This window comes from Lontra canadensis, unplaced genomic scaffold, assembly GCF_010015895.1.
Source record: "Lontra canadensis isolate GAN:19392208 unplaced genomic scaffold, GSC_riverotter_1.0 scaffold24, whole genome shotgun sequence".
In the NCBI taxonomy this organism is placed as follows: domain Eukaryota; kingdom Metazoa; phylum Chordata; class Mammalia; order Carnivora; family Mustelidae; genus Lontra; species Lontra canadensis.
The window spans coordinates 16222644-16245355 of record NW_022631018.1 but is presented as its reverse complement, the minus strand read 5'-3'; the positions used below and the strand labels follow the sequence as shown (position 1 = coordinate 16245355).

The 22712-nt window shown below is 43.1% G+C and overlaps 1 protein-coding gene across 5 annotated transcripts in view; it reads left to right on the top strand.

The window, feature by feature from the left end:
- Positions 1-7216: 7216 nt before the first annotated feature.
- EXO1 (exonuclease 1) overlaps positions 7217-22712 on the top strand; it is a 35243-nt gene continuing 19747 nt past the window's right edge. Inside the window, exons 1-8 of one of the 5 annotated variants that reach the window (XM_032862927.1) lie at positions 7217-7240; positions 8938-9106; positions 11804-11923; positions 14075-14198; positions 15381-15518; positions 16670-16882; positions 18210-18397; positions 19126-19222. In XM_032862927.1, coding sequence (XP_032718818.1) covers positions 8946-9106; positions 11804-11923; positions 14075-14198; positions 15381-15518; positions 16670-16882; positions 18210-18397; positions 19126-19222 — 1041 coding nt within the window. In that variant the 5' untranslated portion in view covers positions 7217-7240; positions 8938-8945. Of the gene's footprint in view, positions 7241-7708; positions 7829-7933; positions 8045-8937; positions 9107-10286; positions 10443-11803; positions 11924-14074; positions 14199-15380; positions 15519-16669; positions 16883-18209; positions 18398-19125; positions 19223-22712 lie in introns of those variants that run through there. The other 4 variants (XM_032862928.1, XM_032862925.1, XM_032862926.1 and 1 more) reach the window with 4 other exon arrangements.

Here is a 22712-nt window from a genome sequence, read left to right as displayed (position 1 = left end):
AGTGCCATGGAGAGGACAGTTAGGCAAGGTGCTTGACACAGGCAGGTGCGTGTGGCGACACAGGCCTCCTGAGCGCTCTAGCCCTCCTTCTCCCGGTAACATCAATTAATTTCGCTTTTGGAAGTCACCTTTTACCGCGCTTAGCTCATGTGATTTCAGTGGCGCTGAGACGGCATGCCTCTTCTCCCAACCCTGCTTTCTAGGCTCGGGCATAACCAAAGCCGGGTAGATTAGAGCCAGTAAACCCTTGTCCTGGGCCTTTTGCTGAAGCAGTTGAGAAAAGGCTCCCTCGTCCAGTGGAAAGTGATTAGATACTAACTTTTGAGCTGCCAAGATGGCCCCCACGACACGGCCTGTCTACAAACACTTCATGTCAAGTGTTGGTGATATCGTTTGTTCTCTTAGATCCACCCCTGCTTAAATCCTACCCCTGAACTTTCCAGGTATAAGAGTGTGCACCACTTTGCCAGGGCTCCTGCAACAAAGAACCACATACCAAATGGCTTAAACAATAGAAATGTATTATCTCACAGTTCCAGAAAATAGAAGTCCAAGATCCAGGTGTTGGCAGGTTGGTTCCTTCTGAGGGCTGTGAGGGAGGGATGTGTCCAGGGCTCTCCCCCTGGCTTGTAGACGGCCAGCTTCTCCAGTGTCTCTGACATTGTCTTCCCTCTATACACATCTCTGTATCCACATTCCCCTTTCCATAAGGACCTCAGTCACAGTGGTGATATCCCACCCTAATGACCTCATTTTAACTTAATTATCCCTGTAATAATCCCATCTCCAAATATGGTCACATTCTGAGATACTGGGAGTTAGAGCTTCAACATCATCTTTTTTGAGGGGGATAGAATTCAACCCATAACAGAGGGAATAAAGTCCCTTTTTACAAGAGCTAGTTTAAGTTGGGTCTCTGTCATTTGCACCAAAAAGACTTCTGCACAGTGAATTTCAATTTCCATTCCTTACCTAACTAAGTAGTCTTTTAGGTCTCGGCAGGTTTCCAGAAATGGGTGATAATATGCACACGAACAATTTTTATTTCACCAATTCAATTCCTTCTGAGGAGTTCTTGAGGGGAAGCTGAGGTTCAGATGAGTTGTGCAGGAGGAGACCTGGGCTCTCATTTTGATTCTTCCGTTATGAATGAAGTTGGCCAAATCAACTACAAAGAGAACAGCAATTTCGTTTTAAAGGGAAGTAGCATAATGCTGTAAAAAGCCATTAAGTTAAGGAGGAAAATGTCTTCTTAGATAAAATATTCTGACTCTACCATTTGTTCTATGCTATTATGTGAGCCCTTGAACGGAGCTAAAAACCTTCCTTTTTGTGAAAATCACAAACCTGAACTCTCGCTAAGTGACAGTGAAGACCAAATAAAAAATATGTGTGAAAGCTCTCGGCCCGGTATAGATCACTACACACTATTAAATGTCGTGGGCTTCTTTTTTTTCACTTAACCAATATTGAGACATTGTATTTGCTTTACATACAACATCTCACTTAATCTTCGCAATCCTGTTAGATCTATTACCCACCCCAGCTTCAGATAAACTGAAAAATAAGGAGACGAGGACATTTTCCCTAAGTCGGCTGATTAATAGCTCACGGGTGGCACAGACCAGATGGGAATCCAGGTAATATAGGTCCCGAGCCTAAGCTCTTAACCAAGCGAGGTGTTACGTAAGGAACAGCAGACGACAGCTACGGAGATAAAATATGCTTGTAGAAGTACAAAAGAACAATGGGAAAATTGGCCACAGATGTTTGGTAAAAATATTTATTAGATTTTAAATGGTGAGATTAAAGCCTGTGTTTATCCTCTGCTTCTGAAAATAGAATTGCTGGCTGAGTAAGTGCCCCGGAGGCGGAAAGACCAGGAAGTGGACACGAATTCATTATTCTTTCATTCTGAGAGCAGCTGCTTCGTGCACAGTCTGGCTCTCTCAACACAAGGACCACTCGTCCCCTCGTAATCAGTGTGACTCCTTTGTTCAAGCCCAGCCTCTCCATCTTGCATTTCTCCTCACTAAGCAGGCTGGTACTGGTTTGTTCTCCTCACTCCATTGATATATTGACATCTGCTTCGTGTTTCAGGTTGAATTTCACTGAGTTTCTCAATGGCAGTGTCCCTTTGAGCTGTCTGGTGAAAGAGTGTCCTCCATCAGCTTACCACCTTGGAACTATTATCCTGCCATCTTATTGTGAGCCACAACTTCCCACTCAAGTCAAAAAAAGCCACATCTATTTTTATCTATGGTAGGACTGATCTCAAGCTCACCAGGAAAGGGGATTGCATCTTCTCAGCTTTGGTTTTTCTAATTAAAACAAAACAAAAGCAAAAACTAGAAGCTTTGAGATGAGTGAGTAACCTGGGTGAGTAACCAGTGAAGGTCTTCTGGGAGGGCTGGGTGGGGGTAACATGTTATGTTTATTTTGGGATAATTGGCTTAGCATTTGTTCATCTTTCTGTGTATATTATACATTAATTAAAAAATACACAATAATGAATGGAGGAATTTGAGAAAGCAAAAACAAACAATTCTTCCCCCGCCCGCCCCGCCCCAGACAGTTCTGTCAAGACATTTTACCATAAGGGAAGCAGAGAGATGGGACAAAAGCTGAGGGGTATTTTAAAGATGTTTGGGAAACTCCATTTACTCATATTTGCCACAAAGGAGAAACATCTGTCCTGTTATTAATAGGTTTTCTTTAAATTGACTCATTTTTTAACTTATTTTTTTTAAAAAGCAACTTTCGTAAGTATCACTTGCCATAACAGAAGTAACTAAAAATGCAATGAAAACAAGTCAGTCAATTAAAATAATTTAAAACAATTATGGGGGCGCCTGGGTGGCTCAGTGGGTTAAGCCGCTGCCTTCGGCTCAGGTCATGATCTCAGGGTCCTGGGATCGAGTTCCCCATCGGGCTCTCTGCTCAGCGGGGAGCCTGCTTCCCCCCGCCCTTCCTCTCTCTCTGCCTGCCTCTCTGCCTACCTGTGATCTCTCTCTGTCAAATAAATAAATAAAAATCTTTAAAAAATAAAAATTAAAAAAAAAATTTAAAACAATTAAATGGAAGTAAAAATAAATCAGATTGGGCTATAAAAACGGACACCTAAAAATAAGTTCCTCAGTCAGCAAACTAGAGCCCTTGATGACCATTCTTTTCTGTTGCAGGACAGTAAGCTTCTTGTCTCACGGAGTCGAAGAGAGACTCTCACAGACCCAAAAGAGTGAAGTGAAGTGAAAGTTTAGTAAGTGAAGGTAAGAACAGAAAGGAAAGAAAAAGCTCTGTAGGGTGAGAAGGGTCCCAAATGGGCTGCCACTGAGGGCTTTTAGTGACAGTCTTACTGAGAACTGACTGGGAAGCGTGTGGCCTTGAGACTCTCCCGCCATCTTGGTTTGTTCCCTTAGCTCTTGTTTAGCTCTGTCTCAGCCTCTCCGGGAATAGTTTCCGAGCCTAGTCAGGTGAGTCAGGGTCCTCCTATCCCTCCTGTCTATCCCTTCACCTCTTCCCTACTCACGGACAGAACCTGTAGGCAGGAAGCGTTATCAAGGAATGAGGAGTGACTCACTGCAGACTTTTTAATTCGTAGGGGTTAGGAATGGGCAAGTCTTCAAGGAAGCGAGGCTTTCCGGACTTTGAGGGTCCAGCTGCTACCAAGATAAGGTTCCTTTTAGGGCGCCTGGGTGGCTCAGTGGGTTAAGCCTCTGCCTTCGGCCCAGGTCATGATCCCGGGGTCCTGGGATCGAGTCCCACATCGGGCTCTCTGCTCAGCAGGGAGCCTGCTTCCTCCTCTCTCTTTGTCTGACTCTCTGCCTACTTCTGCCTACTTGTGATCTCTATCCGTCAAATAAATAAATAAATAAATAAATAAATAAATAAATAACTTAAAAAAAAAAAAGATAAGGTTCCTTTTAAACATAAAGGCCCTCAGGCAGCCAAAAATTCCTTGAGGAAGGTCACATTCTGAGTGTTTCAGGGATCTGTCTCTGGGCTGCAAGCTGGAAGGAGATTTTAATTTAAGTGACTCTTTTGGGTTTTTTTTTGGCCTTTGTTCCCCTCATCAGTTCCATGTCTATACAACAACCACACTGTTGCTTATCCTCTTCACCCTTACACGGTAAGCATCCTGCTTCTCACACGTTCGTGTGGAGCTCAACAGAGAAGTGAAGTGAAAACGCGGTCCCCGCAACTCTATGACAAAGAACGCTGACCTTCCCAGCACTTCAGGTCATTCCCGGTTCCAGGTCTCCATGGCATGGAAGGAAATTTGGTGTTGAGCAAAAGCCTCCCATCCTGCCAAGAAAAAGAACCCGTTTCCACCTCTTTTCTTGGAAAATGCTTATTTTTGTCTAAGTGTGCGGGTTCGGGGGGGCACATGCTCTTCAGCTGTTGCTCTAACACCCTGCCTGAAATCAGACAAAGGTGGAGGGGCATCCCAGAAGGGCCCTGAATGATCACCCCTGTTCTGCATTTTAGAAAACTTGACTCCATAACCACAGAGGTAGTATTTTCCAAATTAAAACTGGGATTGCATGACCTTTCAACAAATTAAAAATCAGAGCTGCCCAGAAAAATCTAGAATGCATAGTGCTGTACCTAAGACATTCATTTGTTAGTCCACAAATTCTGACATTTTTTTATCAGCACCAGAGCTAAACATCAGGGATATGAAAATTAGGAGACTTAATCCTTGCCCCCAAGGTAAGGTTTCCAGATAAAAATACAGAATACCAAGTCAAATTTGAATTTCAGATAAACATGGATTTTTTTTTAGTATGTCCCAAGTATTGCCTAGACATACTAAAAATGTATCTTTGGCTTGTTTGAAATTCAAATTTAACTGGGTCTGTATTTGCTAAATCTAGGGACAAAATCGATTAAAATACAGAACATGAGATATGTCAGGGTGAAGGGGTCATTGTAGGTTGTTTGGGTGCATTTAGGGAAAACTTCAAAAAATAGTCTTCAGCTAAGAACTTCGGGGCTGTACCACTCATTGCAGAATTTAACAACACACCACCATGATTTGTTCTTTGACTTTTTAAAGGATACATGTTTTACCTGTATAATCAGAGCCTAACTTGCTTGAGGACAGGGACAATTTCTTTGTGTTCCACATACCACCTCGTATGACAGGGACACCTAACACATGTCAGTGCCTGAATTGACTCAAATGGTTCTATCCTCCCAAAAAGTCAAAAGATTCTGTTCAGTAAAATGTAACTGGTGTTTTCTAAAATTCCAGGCTTCAAATGCTGCAGCAGAGAATCCAGTCTGACACTTGAGAGTCAAATTAGCAGTAAAGGTATGGACTGTTCGTAGCACAGCAACCTCCTGTGTTCGCTTCATGACGGATTCCATGGAACTGGGCATCTTTCCAAGGTCTGGGTTCCTTCCTAAGAACCCCAAATGTGGCAGATTCTTGGTTGGACCACAGCTGGGCAGTCCAATGAGTATAAGAACAGTTTTCTACACACACGCCTCGCCCACACTTAAGATCCTCTTTCCCCTCCTGCAGTTGGGAACTGTCCCACACCGAACCCTGTGGTCAGTTCCAAGCTGGCCCAGGGTGCGGTCTACCCATCGCCGTTGGAAGCACAAGGGAAGATAGCTCTGCTAGCCTCAGCTCTAACGACCAGACCTGGGGAGGAGGCAGCCCTATACCCATTGAGCACAGAACCCAAGAGTGGCACTGTTCCAACAATTTCTAAGGTAAAATGTGTTTTGATAGATGTTAAACCAATCATGAAAAGACTTTAAAAGAAGCATAAGAGAAACGTACAGATCGTGAAATGGGGAGCATTTTTTTTTTTTTTAAACAAGCTTCTTTCCCTTCAGCACTTTGAGTAGGAGTCATCATTCCTGCTCATCCCTGGGCCCAGAACACACTCCCTGGTCTGGTCTGAGGTTCTTCCCCAAATTTCTTTATCACAATATCCTTAAGGAAAGAGGACAGATACAAGGTCTAGAGCATCTTGAGGACAGGAAGCCTCACCCCTGTGACCACCAGAGTCTGAAACGTCTTTCAAGTCTGTGCACCATAGGGCTCATTCTCATTATTTGGCTACAAAGCCTGCCCCCTCCGACCCCATTTAGGTCAAAGATGAATGAAGGTGGACGCTAGGTAAAGCGGTAAGGACAGTTTTAATCAGTGATACACTATTGCAACAGGGAACACCAGTCCTGCTCTTAACTGGTTTGTACTGAGGTGGGCAGGGGGAGGGTTGTTTTAGAGAGGGAATGGCGGAGCGGCAGGGGCGGAATGAAGGCTCAGCCGATTCAAGGAGGTGAAACTGACAAAAAGAAGGGAATGTCACCTGGGAGCGTGAACCAGCGAGTGCAGAAGACGGGCTCCTACCATCCTACAGACTCTGGGAGACAAGACCCTGCCATCGGGTGTTGGCTGGGTCAAAGTAACTTCTGTCGCAGCCTTGAGGTTCATCAGGCAGGCACGTTAAAGGTGGCCAAGGGCATCCTGGGGATGTGGCCTTGAGCTGCTGGGAGCTACTTAAGTGTTTTGTTCAAGCCTTTCTGGGACAAAGATGAGGCCCCGCAGAGAGGAAGGCTCACGAGTGGGGTCCAGGAGCGACTCTGTCACTTCCTAGCTGAATTCCTTACTAACCGCCCCTCTCCCCTCCCAAAGTCTCCGGGAAGGGTCCATAGAATATTATAACTCAAGCCGTACCTTCTGTTTCCCTGAAGCCCGCCGCGCAGGGGTCTCTGGAGAGCCTTGGGGTCAAGTGCACACCGCAGTGACTAAGGGACTAATTTGCAGTAGTGATCTTTCAGGTTGTTTTAAAAAACCCACACAAACGCGCGATGGCGCTCCTTAAACCACCGCAGCCCTGACTTGAGGCCGCCTTCAGCGGAGAACTACAACTCCCAGCAGCCCCGGCGAGAGCGAAAACGACCAACTTCCGGGCGCCGTTTCCCGTGGGCCAGCTGCTCCAGCTCCGCCGGCGCCTTCCGAAGGCCGCGCGGTATGCAGGCAGGTGCGGCGGCAGGCGTCGCAGAGCCGCGGCCACCATGGCGTCCGGCGAGGAGCGGGACTCAGGTCCCGGAAGCGGAGGTCGCGAGAAGCGGAGCCGGCGTCGCGGAGGGCGCTCTGGAGTCACTTCCGCTGGGGCGGGACCTCGGGCTCTCCCGCGCAAATTGAAAAGCCCTCGGTGCGCGGTTGCCACCCGGCTCCCGGTGTTCGGCGCCGCCCGCCTGGGGCGCTCTGGCCCAGGTGAGCTGGGGGCGTCGGGAGCAGTTTCGGACCCTGTGCTCACCCGCGCTGCAGCGGACGGGGAGAACCGTTCCCGGGAAGGGAGCGGAGCGGGCTGCGCGTGGGCCCAGGGTGGCGTCCCCTCGGGACTCTGGTCGCCCGGGACCGGGAGGAGGGGGTCCGGCGGGGTCTTCCCGCCCCCGCCGCAGGATTCCGAGTCGCGCTGCAGGCCCGGCCGAGGCTGCCCCGAGCGCGGGACGGTCCGCGGGCGCAGGCTCCCGCCCGCCGGACTCCTGCAGGGCTGCTGCCCAAGCTAGCAGCCCCGTTTTCCCGTGCAGCGCCGACTCTTAAATGAGGAAAAGCGAATTTTCTTCTTGATGTCTTGCAGGCGAAAGGAAACCTGTCTCCTGGAATGGGCTTGCGGGACACTCGTGCACGGCCGGTGGACAGGAGTGAAGCGGGGAGGTCGCCGGTGTGGTCGTACCTAGCGTGTGGCGGGCAGGCGCCCTGAGATGATGCCCGCCGTGTGGCCCCGGGTCATTCCGCTCCGCTGAAGAGGAGACGTTTAGGCGAGCGTATTTACCTAGCTTAGAGGAGACGTTTCCCAAGGTGTGTACTACGTCAGTTTCCCTCGAAGGGGAAGGAAACTCTTTTTAGAGGCATTATCTGAGAGGTAGGAGGCTAATTGCCTTTCTCCAGCTGTGGCTTGAGAACACGTGCATGCGAGTTACCCGCGGTATTTAAGAGCCAGAACCCCCCACCTGGCTCCAGGACCTGGCGAATGCGCTGCTGTCCTAGAGCTCAGAGCTTTGATACAGTATCCAGGTGAGGCTGACTTCTTACCTGTTCTTTCTTGTCTCCGCCCCGCCCCCCCCACTTAATTTTTGCTGGGAGGGGTTTATGTTATGAAATGCTAAGCAGCTGTTCAGCCCCATTGCTTTTACTTTTTATCTTGAGGAGTGGGGCTGACCCTTGAACCACAGGGGTTAGAACTGTGAGGTTAGAATCCACGGATTCGTGGATTTTTTTTTCAACTAATGCAGTACAGTACTATAAATGTATTTTCCTTGTGATTTTCTTAATGCCATTTTCTTCTCTCTCTGGCTTACTTTGTTTAAAGAATACAGTGTATAATACACATAACGTACAAAATATGTGTTAACCGAGTTTATGAAATTGGTAAGCTTCTGGCTATTAATAGTTAAGTTTTGGGGGAGTCACAAATCATATATGGATTTTCTGCTGGTGGGGGTGGAAGCATACAACCCCCTCCTTGTTCAAAGGGTCAGCAGTAGTGCTTCAGAAAGGCGTGAGCCAGCTCCAGAATTTCTGTAAAGAAGGACTTCCAGGCTTCTTCCTGGCTAGAAGGACATAGATCTTAACAATGCCTTTCTGGAGAGAGAGAGATTCCAGTGCTTTTAGCACTTGCTGTGTGCCTAGGCTTAGAATGCACGTCTGGATTCCAAGGGGGAAAGCACTTGGAAAGAATAAACCATTGTGGAACTGTCAGTTGACATTAGCATAAATCCCGTGGACTGGAACTTCCAGGCAGAGAGGAGCCCAGTTAACGTATTGAAGAGCAGTGATTCTCAAATATCAAGCAGTAACAGTTGCTCTATCCATTTCCAAGCTCTTTTTCTTATTTTTCTCAAACTTTTGAGTAAATGTATTTTGGTCTAAATATTGCTGTTTTTCCTTTCTCCTCTCACATCACATAGTTGGCGCTATGGGGATACACGGACTACTGCAGTTTATCAAGGAAGCTTCTGAACCCATCCACGTGAGGAAGTATAAAGGACAGGTAGTAGCTGTGGATACGTATTGCTGGCTTCACAAAGGAGCTATTGCTTGTGCTGAGAAACTAGCCAAAGGTGAACCTACTGATAAGTAAGTTGGGACCTCGTATTAATTCTTTGCCAACTAAGAATCAGACTTATATTGGGATCATTTTCATTCAGTGCCTGGTTTATCAAGAAGTGAAACTGACGACATTGCCAAATCAGGAACAACTTCATTCTAGGATGTAGTATCAAGACACCGAGAGACAAAAACCAAGGACTGTGTCTTTTATTTTTTACCTAAGAAACTGAGCCCTGTTTGCAAAACAAACATTTGCTTCAAAAGGACGAGATGTTCTGACTCCCCTTTACTGTACTTGGGGCCTAGAGTGGTGGGTCTTGCTGATATCCAGTCACAACTGTGACCTCATCTGAGGCAAGTTCCATGGACTAATATCTTCTCTATTTTCTAATATAGAAACATTAGAAAAAGAAGCAAGTATAATTTCAGAGCAGAGATTTACCAGAGCTATGTGATCACTATTGTGAATTTTCTTTTTTGCAATATGTAATTTATCTCCTAGAGGAAAGGCTCCCAGATCCTTAATGTGACTTACTTAATCACAATGAAAAATAGGTAAAATGTATTAATGCTGTTTGTTTCCTGGAGGAAAGAGGGAAAGGCTTTATTGAATGGTGAATGTTTCGGGCTTTTATTCTTCTCCAATTAATTTGACCAGACGTGACCTGGACCAGACAGTACATGTGGGATCTGAAGGAGTCCGGGCCCTGCTGCCACTCCATCTGCTGGTTTCATTTTTTTTTTTTTTTTTTTTAAAGTCCATGTCTTTTCTGCCACTGAATTTGAGTAACTGCAGGTAGCTGAAGACTGCAAGTTTTTCATTCTACCTGTAGTGGTTTTTTTTTTTATTTTTTTTTTTAAGATTTTATTTATTTATTTGACAGACACAGATCACAAGTAGACGGAGAGGCAGATAGAGAGAGAGAGGAGGAAGCAGGCTCCCCGCTGAGCAGAGAGCCCGATGCGGGACTCGATCCCAGGACCCTGAGATCATGACCCGAGCCGAAGGCAGCGGCTTAACCCACTGAGCCACCCAGGCGCCCCTACCTGTAGTGTTTCTTTAAATAGCTCTTCACAGGGGAAGAACTTTCTCTAGTTTTTTGTAATCTTGGGGATTCTGAGATTTGATTAATTGGAAGAATTGTGCAAAATACGGAAAACATCCTTTATTAGAAATGTCATTGATGCATTCCCCAGACCTGCTCTGTAGTAATTTATTGAACTAAAAAGCTTCAGGACTTCCTACAAAGTACTGTGGACTTTAATTTTTTTTTTTTTCCTCACAGCAACTAATAAGTCACATTTGATACAGTTTACTTTTTCTTTCTTATCCACCTTTGGATGGGGATATTAACCAGAAAAGGTGAGAAAATTGGGATAAGTGTATGATAAGCCGTTATGACCATTATAAGGAACGAGATAGATCTAATACGCTGACCTGGAAAGATTTCGGCAACAGGGGTCTGATGTTTGGGTTCTGTCTGGTGAAAAAAATATGTGAATTTCCTTTGAGATTTATTATGGTTTTGTATTGGCTTTCCCCTGCTTTTTACATGATACTTCACTAGTAGGCCCAGAATTAGCACAAAGTCACTATTCTGTAGACCAATTCGTGTCTGTTGCTGCTGGTTTACAAATAAAAAGAAGGACCACACAATGAGTCTTGCATTAAGATGAGTGTATGTGCTTTAAAAGATTATCTTTTAATATTATGTCTATTTCTGTTAGTTAAAGAATCCTTTTCTTTCTAAATGAGGGAAGTTGTAATGTGGCTCTTTTTGTTAATTGCGTTGCTGGAATAAAACGTGCTACAGATCCTTGTCTGGACCCTAGACTGTTGGGGTGGTGGGGTGATGAGCAACGTTGTGCTGGAGCCAGCTCATGCGAGTTTGCTGTATAACACCTTCTCTCCGTCCAGCCTTTGGTGACCCCACGTTGGTGGTTTATTCACCATTGTAACATATTCGTGTCAGGGAAATTGACAAATGCTAGGGAGCAGGCGCCCCTTCCCCTGGAACTGGCTGTTAAACCTTTACCAGGACACCGCTGGTTTTAAGAAATACCGGGCACTTGGACAAAGTTTAATATACACTGTATATTGGATGATATTTTATTGATTTTAAGTACCTCGGGTGCGATCATGTATTGTTGGAGGAATCCGATATTTATTGTACCATTCTTTCAAATTTTCAGTAGATTGGAAATTTTTCGAAGCAAAAAAATATGTATATATATATAGGGGAAAAGGGCAAGATTTGGAAGCACAAAATATCAGAACTGGAAGAGATGTCAAAGCCTTTTCATCTGCAGATAAAAGCAGGATTTACAGCGTCAAATAACTCACCAGCTGTCACAGACCATAGGATCCAAGGCAGGATTTGAACCCAAGTCTAAATTAGAGTTTTTATTTCCTGTGAAAGCATTTGCTAAAAAAAAAAAAAATGAATAATAAAAACTTCCTCTTTTCATAATCTGTCTCATCTGGTTTTAAAAAGAGCAAGAGTAGGGGCGCCTGGGGGTCTCAGTTGGTTAAGCTACTGCCTTCGGCTCAGGTCATGATCCCAGAGTTCTGGGATCTGAGTCCCTCATTGGGCTCCCAGCTCCATGGACAGTCTCCCTCTCGTGCTCTCTCACATAAATAAATAAAAACTTTAAAAAAAAAAAGCAAGAGTATTACCTTACAAGGTGTCCTGCACCTAAATGCATTTTTCTCTATTTTCACAGGTATGTAGGATTTTGTATGAAATTTGTAAATATGTTGCTCTCTCATGGGATCAAGCCCATTCTTGTGTTTGATGGATGTACTTTACCTTCTAAAAAGGAAGTGGAAAAGTCTAGAAGAGAGTAAGTTGATTCTCTATTCACTCTCTAATTTAATTGCATTAAGGTCTGATGCTGTAGTCTGTATACCAGTTTTTTTTAAATTTTAATTTGTTGAGGCTTGCTTTATAGCCTAGTACTTGAACAAATTTCTTTAAATGTTCCATGTGTGCTGGAAAGGAATGTGTATTCTCCAGTTATTAAGAGGAAGATTGTATATAAACCAGTCAGTCAAGCTTATTGATTATGGTGTTCAAATCTGTATCTTTACTGTTTTGTGTCATAAATTACCAAGAATAGTATGTTAAAATTTGGTACTGGATTTGTCATTTTTACCTTCTAGTTCTGTCCACTTTTGTTTATTTTGAAGTGATTTTATTGGTTGCATTCAAGTTTAGAATTAGTTACATTTTTGTGGTAACTGAAACAATACGTAGTGACTCTTTTAATCTCTAGTTATGCTTTTTTTTTTCCTAAAGTCTATTCTGATATTAGCATACCCATAACTTTTCTGTTTCTACTTTTTTTTAATTTATTCACCGTTACTACATTCATACTACATTACTGTATTTTTATTTATTCAGCTTTACTACATCATTGGTTTTTTTAGGTTTGCCACTTAAAAAGAACACATTACTGTGTGTGTATGTGTGTATGTGTGTGTGTTTTAAGATTTATTTATTTGAGAGAACATGTGTACTTGAGTGGAGGAAGAGAGGCAGAGGGAGGCACAGCGAGAGAAGGAACACAAGCGGGGGAGTGGGAGAGGGAGAAGCAGGCTTCCTGCTGAGCAGGGAGCCTGATACTGGGCTTGATTCCAGGACCCTGGGATCATGACTTGAGCCAAAGGCAAACACTTAACAACTAAGCCACCCAGTTGCCCCTGGAGGCTCTGATTCTTAAAGCCAGAACTTTAAAAATTTTATTTGCAAAGGTATATCTGAAATTGTCTGAGCCCACATTCTATTATAAAGACAGTTTACTAAATATACTCTTAATAAAAAGTTAGTAGGTTCTAGGTTAGTTCCAAAAGGGTAGGTGACAGTTCCAAGCTAGTATGGCTAAGGGACTAAGCCAAACCAGATCCCATCTGGGTATCCCACGCCATGTTCTTAATTCTAATTTCAGATTATTATTTTCTCTTGCTAAGCTCAAAAACGGCAAAAAAAACAACAACAACAAAAAGTTACAACTATATATCTCTGACCCATGAACTCTTTTTGTCTTTGTAGAATCAGCTTTCCCTGTGCCATTGAGAGAGGCACTTAAAATCCTTTTCTCCAGGTCTCTTCATCTGTGGAGCCCCGTCTAAAAGTGGGACTAGGGAATGTGTGTGTTTGTGTGTGCGTGCACTTACTTAAAGATCAAAACCTCGTGGGTTCTGACTGATTCTTCTGGTTCAACTCACGGCTGTGGTGCATCTTTATCTCCTTTCTTCCATATGGAGAACTTTATTTTCAAGGACACAGGGGCGATGAAGTTACAGTATCTAATAATGACTCATTTGTCTTATCCCAAAATAAGTATTTTGTTACACTCAACAATAGATTCAAACAACAAAAGAATAAAATACTGATACTACCATTACCAATACAATTATTGAAAACAGTTAAAATGTCTTTCTTTCTTCCTCTCTTCCCATTTTAAAATTAGTAGTACTGTATTGTCAGAATGTGTGCTGTCACTGTCTCCCTGTTTAACCGTATTTAGTATTAGTTCTACAGATTACCACATTCTTGATTGTTATAGAGCGTTCTTACGCAGATGTTACTTTGGGTTTTTCTGAAATTAGTTCTAGTAGATCCCACAAGCTCACAGGAAGTATTTCTCAAGTTCTTCATATGTTGATAACTGGACATCTTTATGCCTGAAAGTTCGTTTTGATGGTGTGAAAGCCTTGATTCACATTTTCTTAAGTGTCTTAGTTACTCCATTTTCTTTCGACATAAAGCATTTCTGTGGAAGTCTGAGGATAAGCTTGTGTACCTGTATATTATAAATCACTTATGTTCCTTTTACCTAGAAGCCCAGAAGATCTGGGTTCATGTTCTCAGGGACCTGGTAAACACTATCAGATGAGTCAAACTTGCACCCCCCTGCCCAGGAAAATTTCTTGAATTACCGTTTTATTATGGTTTCTTGAGTCAGCCTCTTGATATTTTTTTCCCCTTGCAGAAGACGACAAGCCAATCTTCTTAAGGGAAAGCAGCTTCTTCGTGAGGGCAAAGTCTCAGAAGCCAGAGAATGTTTTACCCGTTCTGTCAATATCACACATGTGATGGCCCACGAAGTTATTAAAGTAAGCCAAATGAGAAAGCCAAAGTAACATGGCTAAGTTCATCAAAACTAATTATGAGTCATTTACTGATGGGGGAGCAAGAAAGCAAAGGGAGGGAGATTATTCTAGGCCTAACTTGAAGGAAGTGCCAGTCTCAGAAGGAAGAGAGCAGCGTCTTTCAACAGAGCAAAGGAGTCCAACAGTCTCCAAGGGAGAAATCCTGAGGACTAAGGGATGCCCTCCCTTTTAGGTATTTGAGCTCGGTGGGCACCTTCTTCTGTAGAGAGGGAAGGGATGGTTCTTGGAGGGCCAGCCTTATCCCGCTGCCATGTAGTCGTCAACACTTAACACCCTCACTCCTGATGGCCATGGGATCTGTCAGACCAGCCTCACTGGCTCAGGACCTCTCAGACCCCTAGTCTCCTCAGCCTGCTTCTGCATGGAAGCTTCTTACCACCGTAGATCTTTGCACGGCTGGCAGCCCCAGCCCACAGGTCCCCTGCTTCAGGCTTCTGTTCAAATGGCTTAGTAAACATGGGAAAATAAATACGTGATTTGTAGGGGGTTTTTTTTGTTTTTGTTTTTTTAAAATATTTATTTATTTATTTATTTATTTGACAGACAGAGATCACAAGTAGGCAGAGAGAGGGGGAGAAACAGGCTCCCTGCTGATGTCCCTCCTGATGCGGGACTTGATCCCATGACCCTGAGATCATGACCTGAGCCGAAGGCAGAGGCTTAACCCAATGAGCCACCCAGGCGCCCAGTGATTTGTAGTTTTATCAAAACAGTGTAGTATAGACTTTTGTAGTCTGAAAAGAAAATGTTTTTACGGGGAAAATATATCCAGAGCTCCAAACAAATGTCCTGTAAGCTTTCAGAGCCTAGGCATCTTAAGATGCAAGCTTTCTACTGTTTGAAATAATTAAGTTTCTGGCTTGTAATTGTTTTTCTTCCTCTGAATGTACAGCAGTATTTTCTCCTATACATTGATTTTTTAAAAAAGATGGCTATATGATTGTAGCATTGTGGCTGTATGATTAGTTCAACATGTGCTAGGCCTTGAAGTAGAAAAACTTACACCGAAGGAAATGATTTCTGAAAATATCATGAGCAAGTACATGTGGGCTGGTGATGAGATGGGAAGTTGTCGAGTGCTTTCTAGATGCCGTGCTGGAGATTGACTCCGACCCTCTCTGGCAGGCTGCTCGGTCCCAGGGAGTAGACTGTCTCGTGGCTCCGTACGAAGCAGACGCGCAGCTGGCCTATCTTAACAAAGCTGGTATTGTACAAGCTATAATCACAGAGGACTCTGACCTCCTCGCTTTCGGCTGTAAAAAGGTACTTGACTCCCAGCTACTATATGCTGCTTTTCTGTGCAGTTGGCAGTGGTGTAAAGTGAGGAAATGAGGTTTTTCCTCTCCAGGAAGTACTATTTTATTTAGCACTTGCCGTTAACCTCTACTTATGATGCTAATAATTATTTTATTTAAAATGAAGTTTTTGCTGCTTGACATTTGTGTAATATGGACACTTTTTCAGAATAAGCCCTTAAGGTTAGAAGGTTTTGTTGTTTTATCCCAAGTTCTTCAGTAGAGAGTATACTTTTTTTTTTTTTTTTTTTTTTTAGGATTTTTATTTATTTACTTGACAGAAATCACAAGTAAGGCAGAGAGGCAGGCAGAGAGAGAGGGGGAAGCAGGCTCCCTGCTGAGCAGAGAGCCTGATGCGGGGCTCGATCCCATGATCCTGAGATCATGACCTGAGCCGAAGGCAGAGGCTCAACCCACTGAGCCACCCAGGCGCCCCAGACTTATTCTTATTTTTGCTATAACGTATATGCTTTACATTTTTCAATTAGGTGAGTTAAATAACTTATCCAACCAGATGCTTTGCAGTTAGAATTATGTATAAAACTGTTCAATGGAAAATGTTATCACGATATTGTAATGGGGGAATTAAGATACAAAACCACAAAATGATCTCATTTTTGTTACTGCCAATGTCGTTTATATCATCTGTATATTTCATAGATGTCTAGAAGGATCTGTCAAAGGGTTAATGCTGGGTGACAGTGACAGATGAGAAATGTCAGGCAACTTCTGTTTTCTTCTTCCTGAATTTCCGTGTTCTCCAAATTTCTTACGATGAACATGTATTACTTTAAGGATAAGAAAAAGGGATTTTTGTATGAATTGCTGTTTGATTGCCATGACAACCCTGGGTGTCAGAGGTAAGAGGTGCAGAAAGGGCATTCTTTCTCCCAGAGTCAGAACAAGGGAGTCCAGGCACACGACCTTCTCTGTCATCGTCTATGCTTCAGTTTAACTTATTTGCAGATTTCACACTAATTATCTGGCTTGCCTATCTCTCTTCTCTCTCAGTACGATGATAAAGAACAAGAAAGAATTCTTAGGAATATCACAGTGGATTGGATAATGAAACATTAAAATGAGCCTTATAAGTGTTAAAAATTTCCCTTCCTTTTGAAGGTGATTTTAAAAATGGATCAGTTTGGAAATGGACTAGAGATTGATCAGGCGCGGCTGGGCATGTGCAGACAGCTTGGGGACGTGTTCACAGAAGAGAAGTTCCGCTATATGTGCATTCTCTCGGGCTGTGACTACCTCTCCTCATTGCGTGGGATCGGCTTAGCGAAGGCCTGCAAAGTGCTAAGATTAGCCAATAATCCAGACATCGTGAAGGTAAGAGTGAGTCACCCACTGTCCTGTTGAACTTCTGGAGCATTTCTTACATCCTAGGTGACCACTTCAGAATATAAATTTTAAATATTTTATCCTGTCGATAACCCATATTGTGTCCTCAAAAGGACAAAATGACTAAAACACTAGAATTTTGCTTTTGGCAACTTTTTAAAATGAAGACCAATATCAAGAGATTTAAGAACAAAATGTCCTAGATAGAATTAATGTTAAAATGTGTAGTCTTCCCATTTCTGTGCTGTTCTCTGTAGTAGTGGTTCTCAAATTTTTTGGTGTCGGGATCCCTTTACACTCAACTCGAATCTCTTGGTGGCAACATTTTTGTTAAATGGGTTATAGCTGCTGCTATAACAAATTCAAACCGATAAAATGTTGGCTATTTTAAAGCGAATAATAAATTCGCTTTAAAAATAATAAATAATAAATTCATTACATGTCGCTTTAAAAATAATAAATAATAAATTCATTACATGTTAGCATATATAGGATATTTTAATGAAACGGAGCCCTGTCTTCTGAAAAGGCGAAAATTATGACTGGAATTGCACATTTATGTAAATCTCTTTCACATGGCTTGATAGAAGACCGCCACGTTTCTTCTCTACTGCCTCTGACGCAGTAGCACGTGTCCGTGTCCTCCGGAAAACCGAGGCTCCTGCATCACCACTCTGTCGCTTCTCTGATATCTTTACCTTCAAAAAAAAAAGAAAGAAAAGAAAAGAAAAAAAAACCTAGCATATGTTGAAGAAGCTCATTTTGCCACCGAGCCACGCTCTGCTCGGGTGATCCTCAGGAGAGGTAGCGGCAGAGCCGGGAAGGGAGCCACGGGCACTGACCAGCAGTGGCTCGAGGGCCAGACTCCGCTCTCCAGCTCTCCGCTTGAGTGTGTGAGGAAGTGTTTAAACCACTACCAGCTTTAGTCATCCGTGACTCTAACCAAAGTTAGAATGTTGGCTTCATTTTTAATTCTCAGGTTTTGTATGTTTGTATTTTGCTTTTTGGATGAACGGGACTTTGAGGGCAAGGAATGTGTCTTAATGTCACACCTGGGAATGTAAACTGGGTGTGTAACTGACAGGTTCATTCTTCGGGTTAATTATAGAGAAATCAAGGAAAATACTGTTACAGAGATAGTTTTTAGTGATATGAAATGGCCATGCTTGCTAGTAGAGGCTTTCGGTACAGATGTAATGAATAGATACTGTGACTGCCCAGCCTCCTATAATGTGAACGATTTGATCTTGGTGACGCTGCATTCCCAATTTCGTATTTGCAGATAACCAGTAAATATTTTTACGTCCATTATTAGGTCATCAAGAAAATCGGACACTATCTTAAGATGAATATAATAGTACCAGAAGATTACATCAAAGGATTTATTCGAGCCAACAATACCTTCCTTTATCAGCTAGTTTTTGATCCCATCAAAAGGAAACTCCTCCCTCTGAATGCTTACGAAGACAACATTGATCCTGAAACACTAAGCTACGCTGGGCGGTATCCTTTCTGAACCAGAATAGTAGAATTTTGCACTTCCATATTTTTATGGTGATATTTTTAGTGAGGCACTGAGTAAAAAGCCTACAAATTGTTTTTGCCCTTTTTTTTTTTTTTTTTAATACAGTGAAGCTTATGTTTTGTTCATTTTAGTTACTGTGCTGGTGCAAATTCAGAGCACCATTTGTTTTTAAACCTGTGGCTCATCCATTATAATGTGCTCATTTCTTAGGATGCCTTGACTGAAACACACACTGAGTCAGTCACTGAAGTTACACATTCCAAAGGTGGCACTTCTTGGCCAGCAAGCTCCACTTCCCAGGAGGGCACTGCGGATGTGTGAGCACGCCAGCTGAGGATTCCCTCTCTTTCCCCCTTGGAAGGAAGTCTGTGACTTGGGGCTTTGCTTCCAAAAATAGCCAGTCCCCGCAGTGACAATAGAATACACTTTTTTTTTTTTTTTTAATTTATTTTATTTATTTATTTGACAGAAACACAGTAAGAGAGGGAACACAAGCAGGGAGAGTGGGAGAGGGAGAAGCAGGCTTCCCACTGAGCAGGGAGCCCAATGCAGGACTCCATCCCAGGACCCTGCGACCATGACCTGAGCTGAAGGCAGTCCCTTAATCAACTGAGCCATCCAGATGTCCCTAGACTACACTTTTCGATCTTACACATTACTATTCAGTTGTCAATAAAGGCATTTTTCCTTAATCTTACCAACCTAGGTATTTTGATGATTCCATAGCTCTTCAAATAGCCCTTGGAAATAAAGATATAAACACTTTTGAACAGATTGATGACTACAATCCAGACACTGCTATGGTAACATTTTAAGGACTTTTTTTTTTAATTACTTCACTTTTATTTTATTTATTTTTATTTATTTATTTTGAAAGATTTTATTTATTTATTTGACAGAGAGAGAGATCACAAGTAGACCAAGAGGCAGGCAGAGAGAGGGAAGCAGGCTCCCCGCTAAGCAGAGAGCCTGATGCGGGGCTGGATCCCAGGACCCTGAGATCATGACCTGAGCCAGAGGCAGAGGCTTAACCCACTGAGCCACCCAGGCGCCCCATGACTTCACTTTTAAAGAGCACATTTTAGTTATGTCTCAGGAACTATGACTTGAAGATTTTTAGTTAATTTGTTAGAGAGTGAGAGAGAGAGCTTGAGCAGGGGGAGGAGCAGAGGGAGAGGGAAAAGCAGAACCCATGCTGAGCAGGGAGTCTGATGCGGGGCTCGATCCTGGGACTCTTGAGATCATGACCCGAGCTGAAGGCAAGTGCTTAACCGACTGAGCCGCCCTAGCGCCCAAGGAACTATGACTAAAGGCAAATCTTCATTTAATATAAACTAAGCATTTCTGTGTCCCAGAATGTGGAGTGTGGGTTTAAAACAACTTGATGCTAGAGAAATTATCTAAGAACATAGGTATATTGGTCAATTTCCTTAAATTAAGCAACCACATGATCTATCACCAGGCCTTTAGACATGAACATTTTGTCTGACTCTACAAGCATCTGATGCCTTTCTTCTTGTCTCCCACCCTTTCACCTCTGACATTTGGCGCAGTTGAAGGTTCAAACCTAGAAACACGGGAAGTAAACGCTGTTTTCTTGCACACTCACGAGCATTGCACAAATATTAGTGCATCGGCCCTGAGCTGTGTCTCAGCCCTTTCCTGTTCTAATTTTTCCCAGTTGCATATATCCCTCCTGACGCACTCCCCCACCATTCTTTCCTTCCTTGGACTCTACTCTTTTCTGCTCCGATGTATTCCTTAAGTAAGTGCTGATGACTTTGCCTTATTTACGCAGAGAACTCGCACATCTTTAACCTAATCTCTAGTAACAGCCACATAGTTCTGAATGTTTCTTAGATCTGTACATAAGTGATTTCCTATAACTTTAAATCTGTCCACAGTCCCGTCATTCCTGATCAGCTTTCCTTAGTGACTTTTCTCCTTTTCAGCACTTACTTCTGCCTAAGGTGTGTTTCCGTAGTTCACTCTGTGATCCTTCCCAGCAGAATATAACTTTTATAAAGGCAAGGGCTTTGTGAGCTTCACTGCTATAGTATGTTTGCCACGTCTATTTGTTGAAGGAATGGATAGCAGTTACATGACCTCTCCGATTCTCAGACTAGAAAACTTGGAAATAAACTTGGGCTTCTCTTTCCTCGCTAAGTCCTTTTGCTGCTTTTAGTTCTTCCGAGTGATAGTTTCTTCTTTCTCGTCACTCGAATTGGGTCTTTTCTCCCTTTGCTCACTAGTTCAGTTCTTGACTGAGCATTTGTTAAGCACTTTAACAAGCATAGGTTAGCTATTGCTCTCGAATATAAAGAAAACTAAAATATAATTCTTTCTCAGGTGCTCATTGCCTAGGAGAGGGAGATGTGGTTTTATATATATAGAAATGTGGAAATTTCTGCCATAGAGATGTATTCTAGGCTCCAGGAAAAAAGTGGGGGTGGGGGGGAAAGTACATAACTTCCACTAAGGGAAGAGAGCTTCATAGTAATAATAGCAAACATTTACTGGGCACTTACTGCATTAGAAATGCTTTTTTTTCTTTTTTTTTTTAAGATTTTATTTATTTGAGAGAACATGAGCAGAGCAAGGGGCAGAGGGACAAGCAGACTCCCCCTGAGTAGGGAGCACAGTGCAGGGCTTCGTCCCAGGACCCTGAGATCACGATCTGAGTCCAAGTCAGATACTCAACTGAGAGAGTCCCCCAGGCACCCCCATTCTCAGTGCTGTTCTCAGCAGCTTGCGCGTAGTCACTCATGTACTATTCAACAAGCCTGTGAGGTCAGCACTATTATTCCCATTTTACAGAGGAGGAAATGAGAGGGAGATTAGGTAACATGCCCAGATCACACATTTGATAAATAGGGGAGCTCTGATCCCAGGCCAAGCTCTGTCTCTTTGTAGGGAAACTGGTGTCCTGGGTTTGCAAAGATCAGTGGGGATTTTCAGGATGAGCTAGATGAGTCATTCCAGGCTGAAGCGATCAACGTGCGCGGAGTGAGTGGCTAATTATGGCTGGCCCAAGAGTGTCCTCGTGTTCACTATGTGAAGGAAGCAGAGTTCCTTGAGAAAGAAGACAAGGTGGGCCTGGAGAAGCTGGCCAGTGAGAAAGCAGGACCAGTTGAACATTGAAAAGAAATCATTACCGACAGCTGAAACAATCCGGGCTAGCAAGAGAGCACAAATCCCTAAAGATACTCGGAAAGAACCTTCTGTTCATCAACTCAAATCTTGGAAACCTTGTGCTCAGGTTGCTCTTTTCTCTTTTGTTTTCTCTTTCTAGAACTTCTCTCTTAATTAGATGTTAGATTTCCTAGTCTTTGACTTTTTCTGTCTTATTCATGTCTGTCTTGTGTTTTCTCTGGGAAATGTTTGTCTTCCAACTTTGTACTCCCCAGCATAGTAGCCAGTAGCTACATGTGGCTATTTAAAATATTTCACATTGAATAATATTTAGTATGTGTGCTGCTGAAGTGAGCACAACATTGAATAATATTTGAATTTTATTTCTTCTGTTGCACTGGCCACCTTACGAGGGGCTAACCATATTGGGCAGCTCAGGACATTTCTGTCTTGCTGAAAATTCTGTTGAATTTTTTTCTACTATCATCTTCTTATCTAAGGGTGCTTTCTTTAATTGTGCTTTAAAAAAAAGATTCTATGTCATGGATTTCTCTGAGAATATCAATTACGATTTCTTGCACATGTTCTGTCTTTTGTATTCTCTGTTTGCTTTGAATTGGCTTTTTTCAACTTGTTTTGGCCTTTTCTGTTTCATGGTGAAGACTTCAACATCCGAAGCTTCTTGTCTGGTTCTTCCTATTTGAGAGACGCTCGGAGCTGCTGGAGATTTGTGTGGGCAAGCCGGGCTTATAATCTTGGGCTTTACTCTTGGGTCATCTGGTTGCCAACAAGCTGGCTTGATCTTGTTTTCTCTGCACAGTTCCATTTTTCCATAAAGGGATCCTCCGGTTTCTACTTAGCACGGGTATACACGGCAGTTTGCATTTTGAGAGGAGGTTAGGGAATGTGGGTTTGGGGGGTGCTTTTATTTGATCTCTGTCTTTTTAGACAAATGGATTTTCCCATCTTCTGAGCTGCCTGCTGTTTCTGGGTAGGTCAGATGGAAGATAAGGGCCATGAAGTCAAATAATCCTTGTCTTAGCCCTCCCTCATGTGGGGCTTCCCTGGTACCTGGTGCCTTAAATCCCCGAACTTTTCTCATGATTGTGTAGGAGAGATTGACTCCCCTTTGGGATTCTTTTCTGCAGACACTTGGGCTTG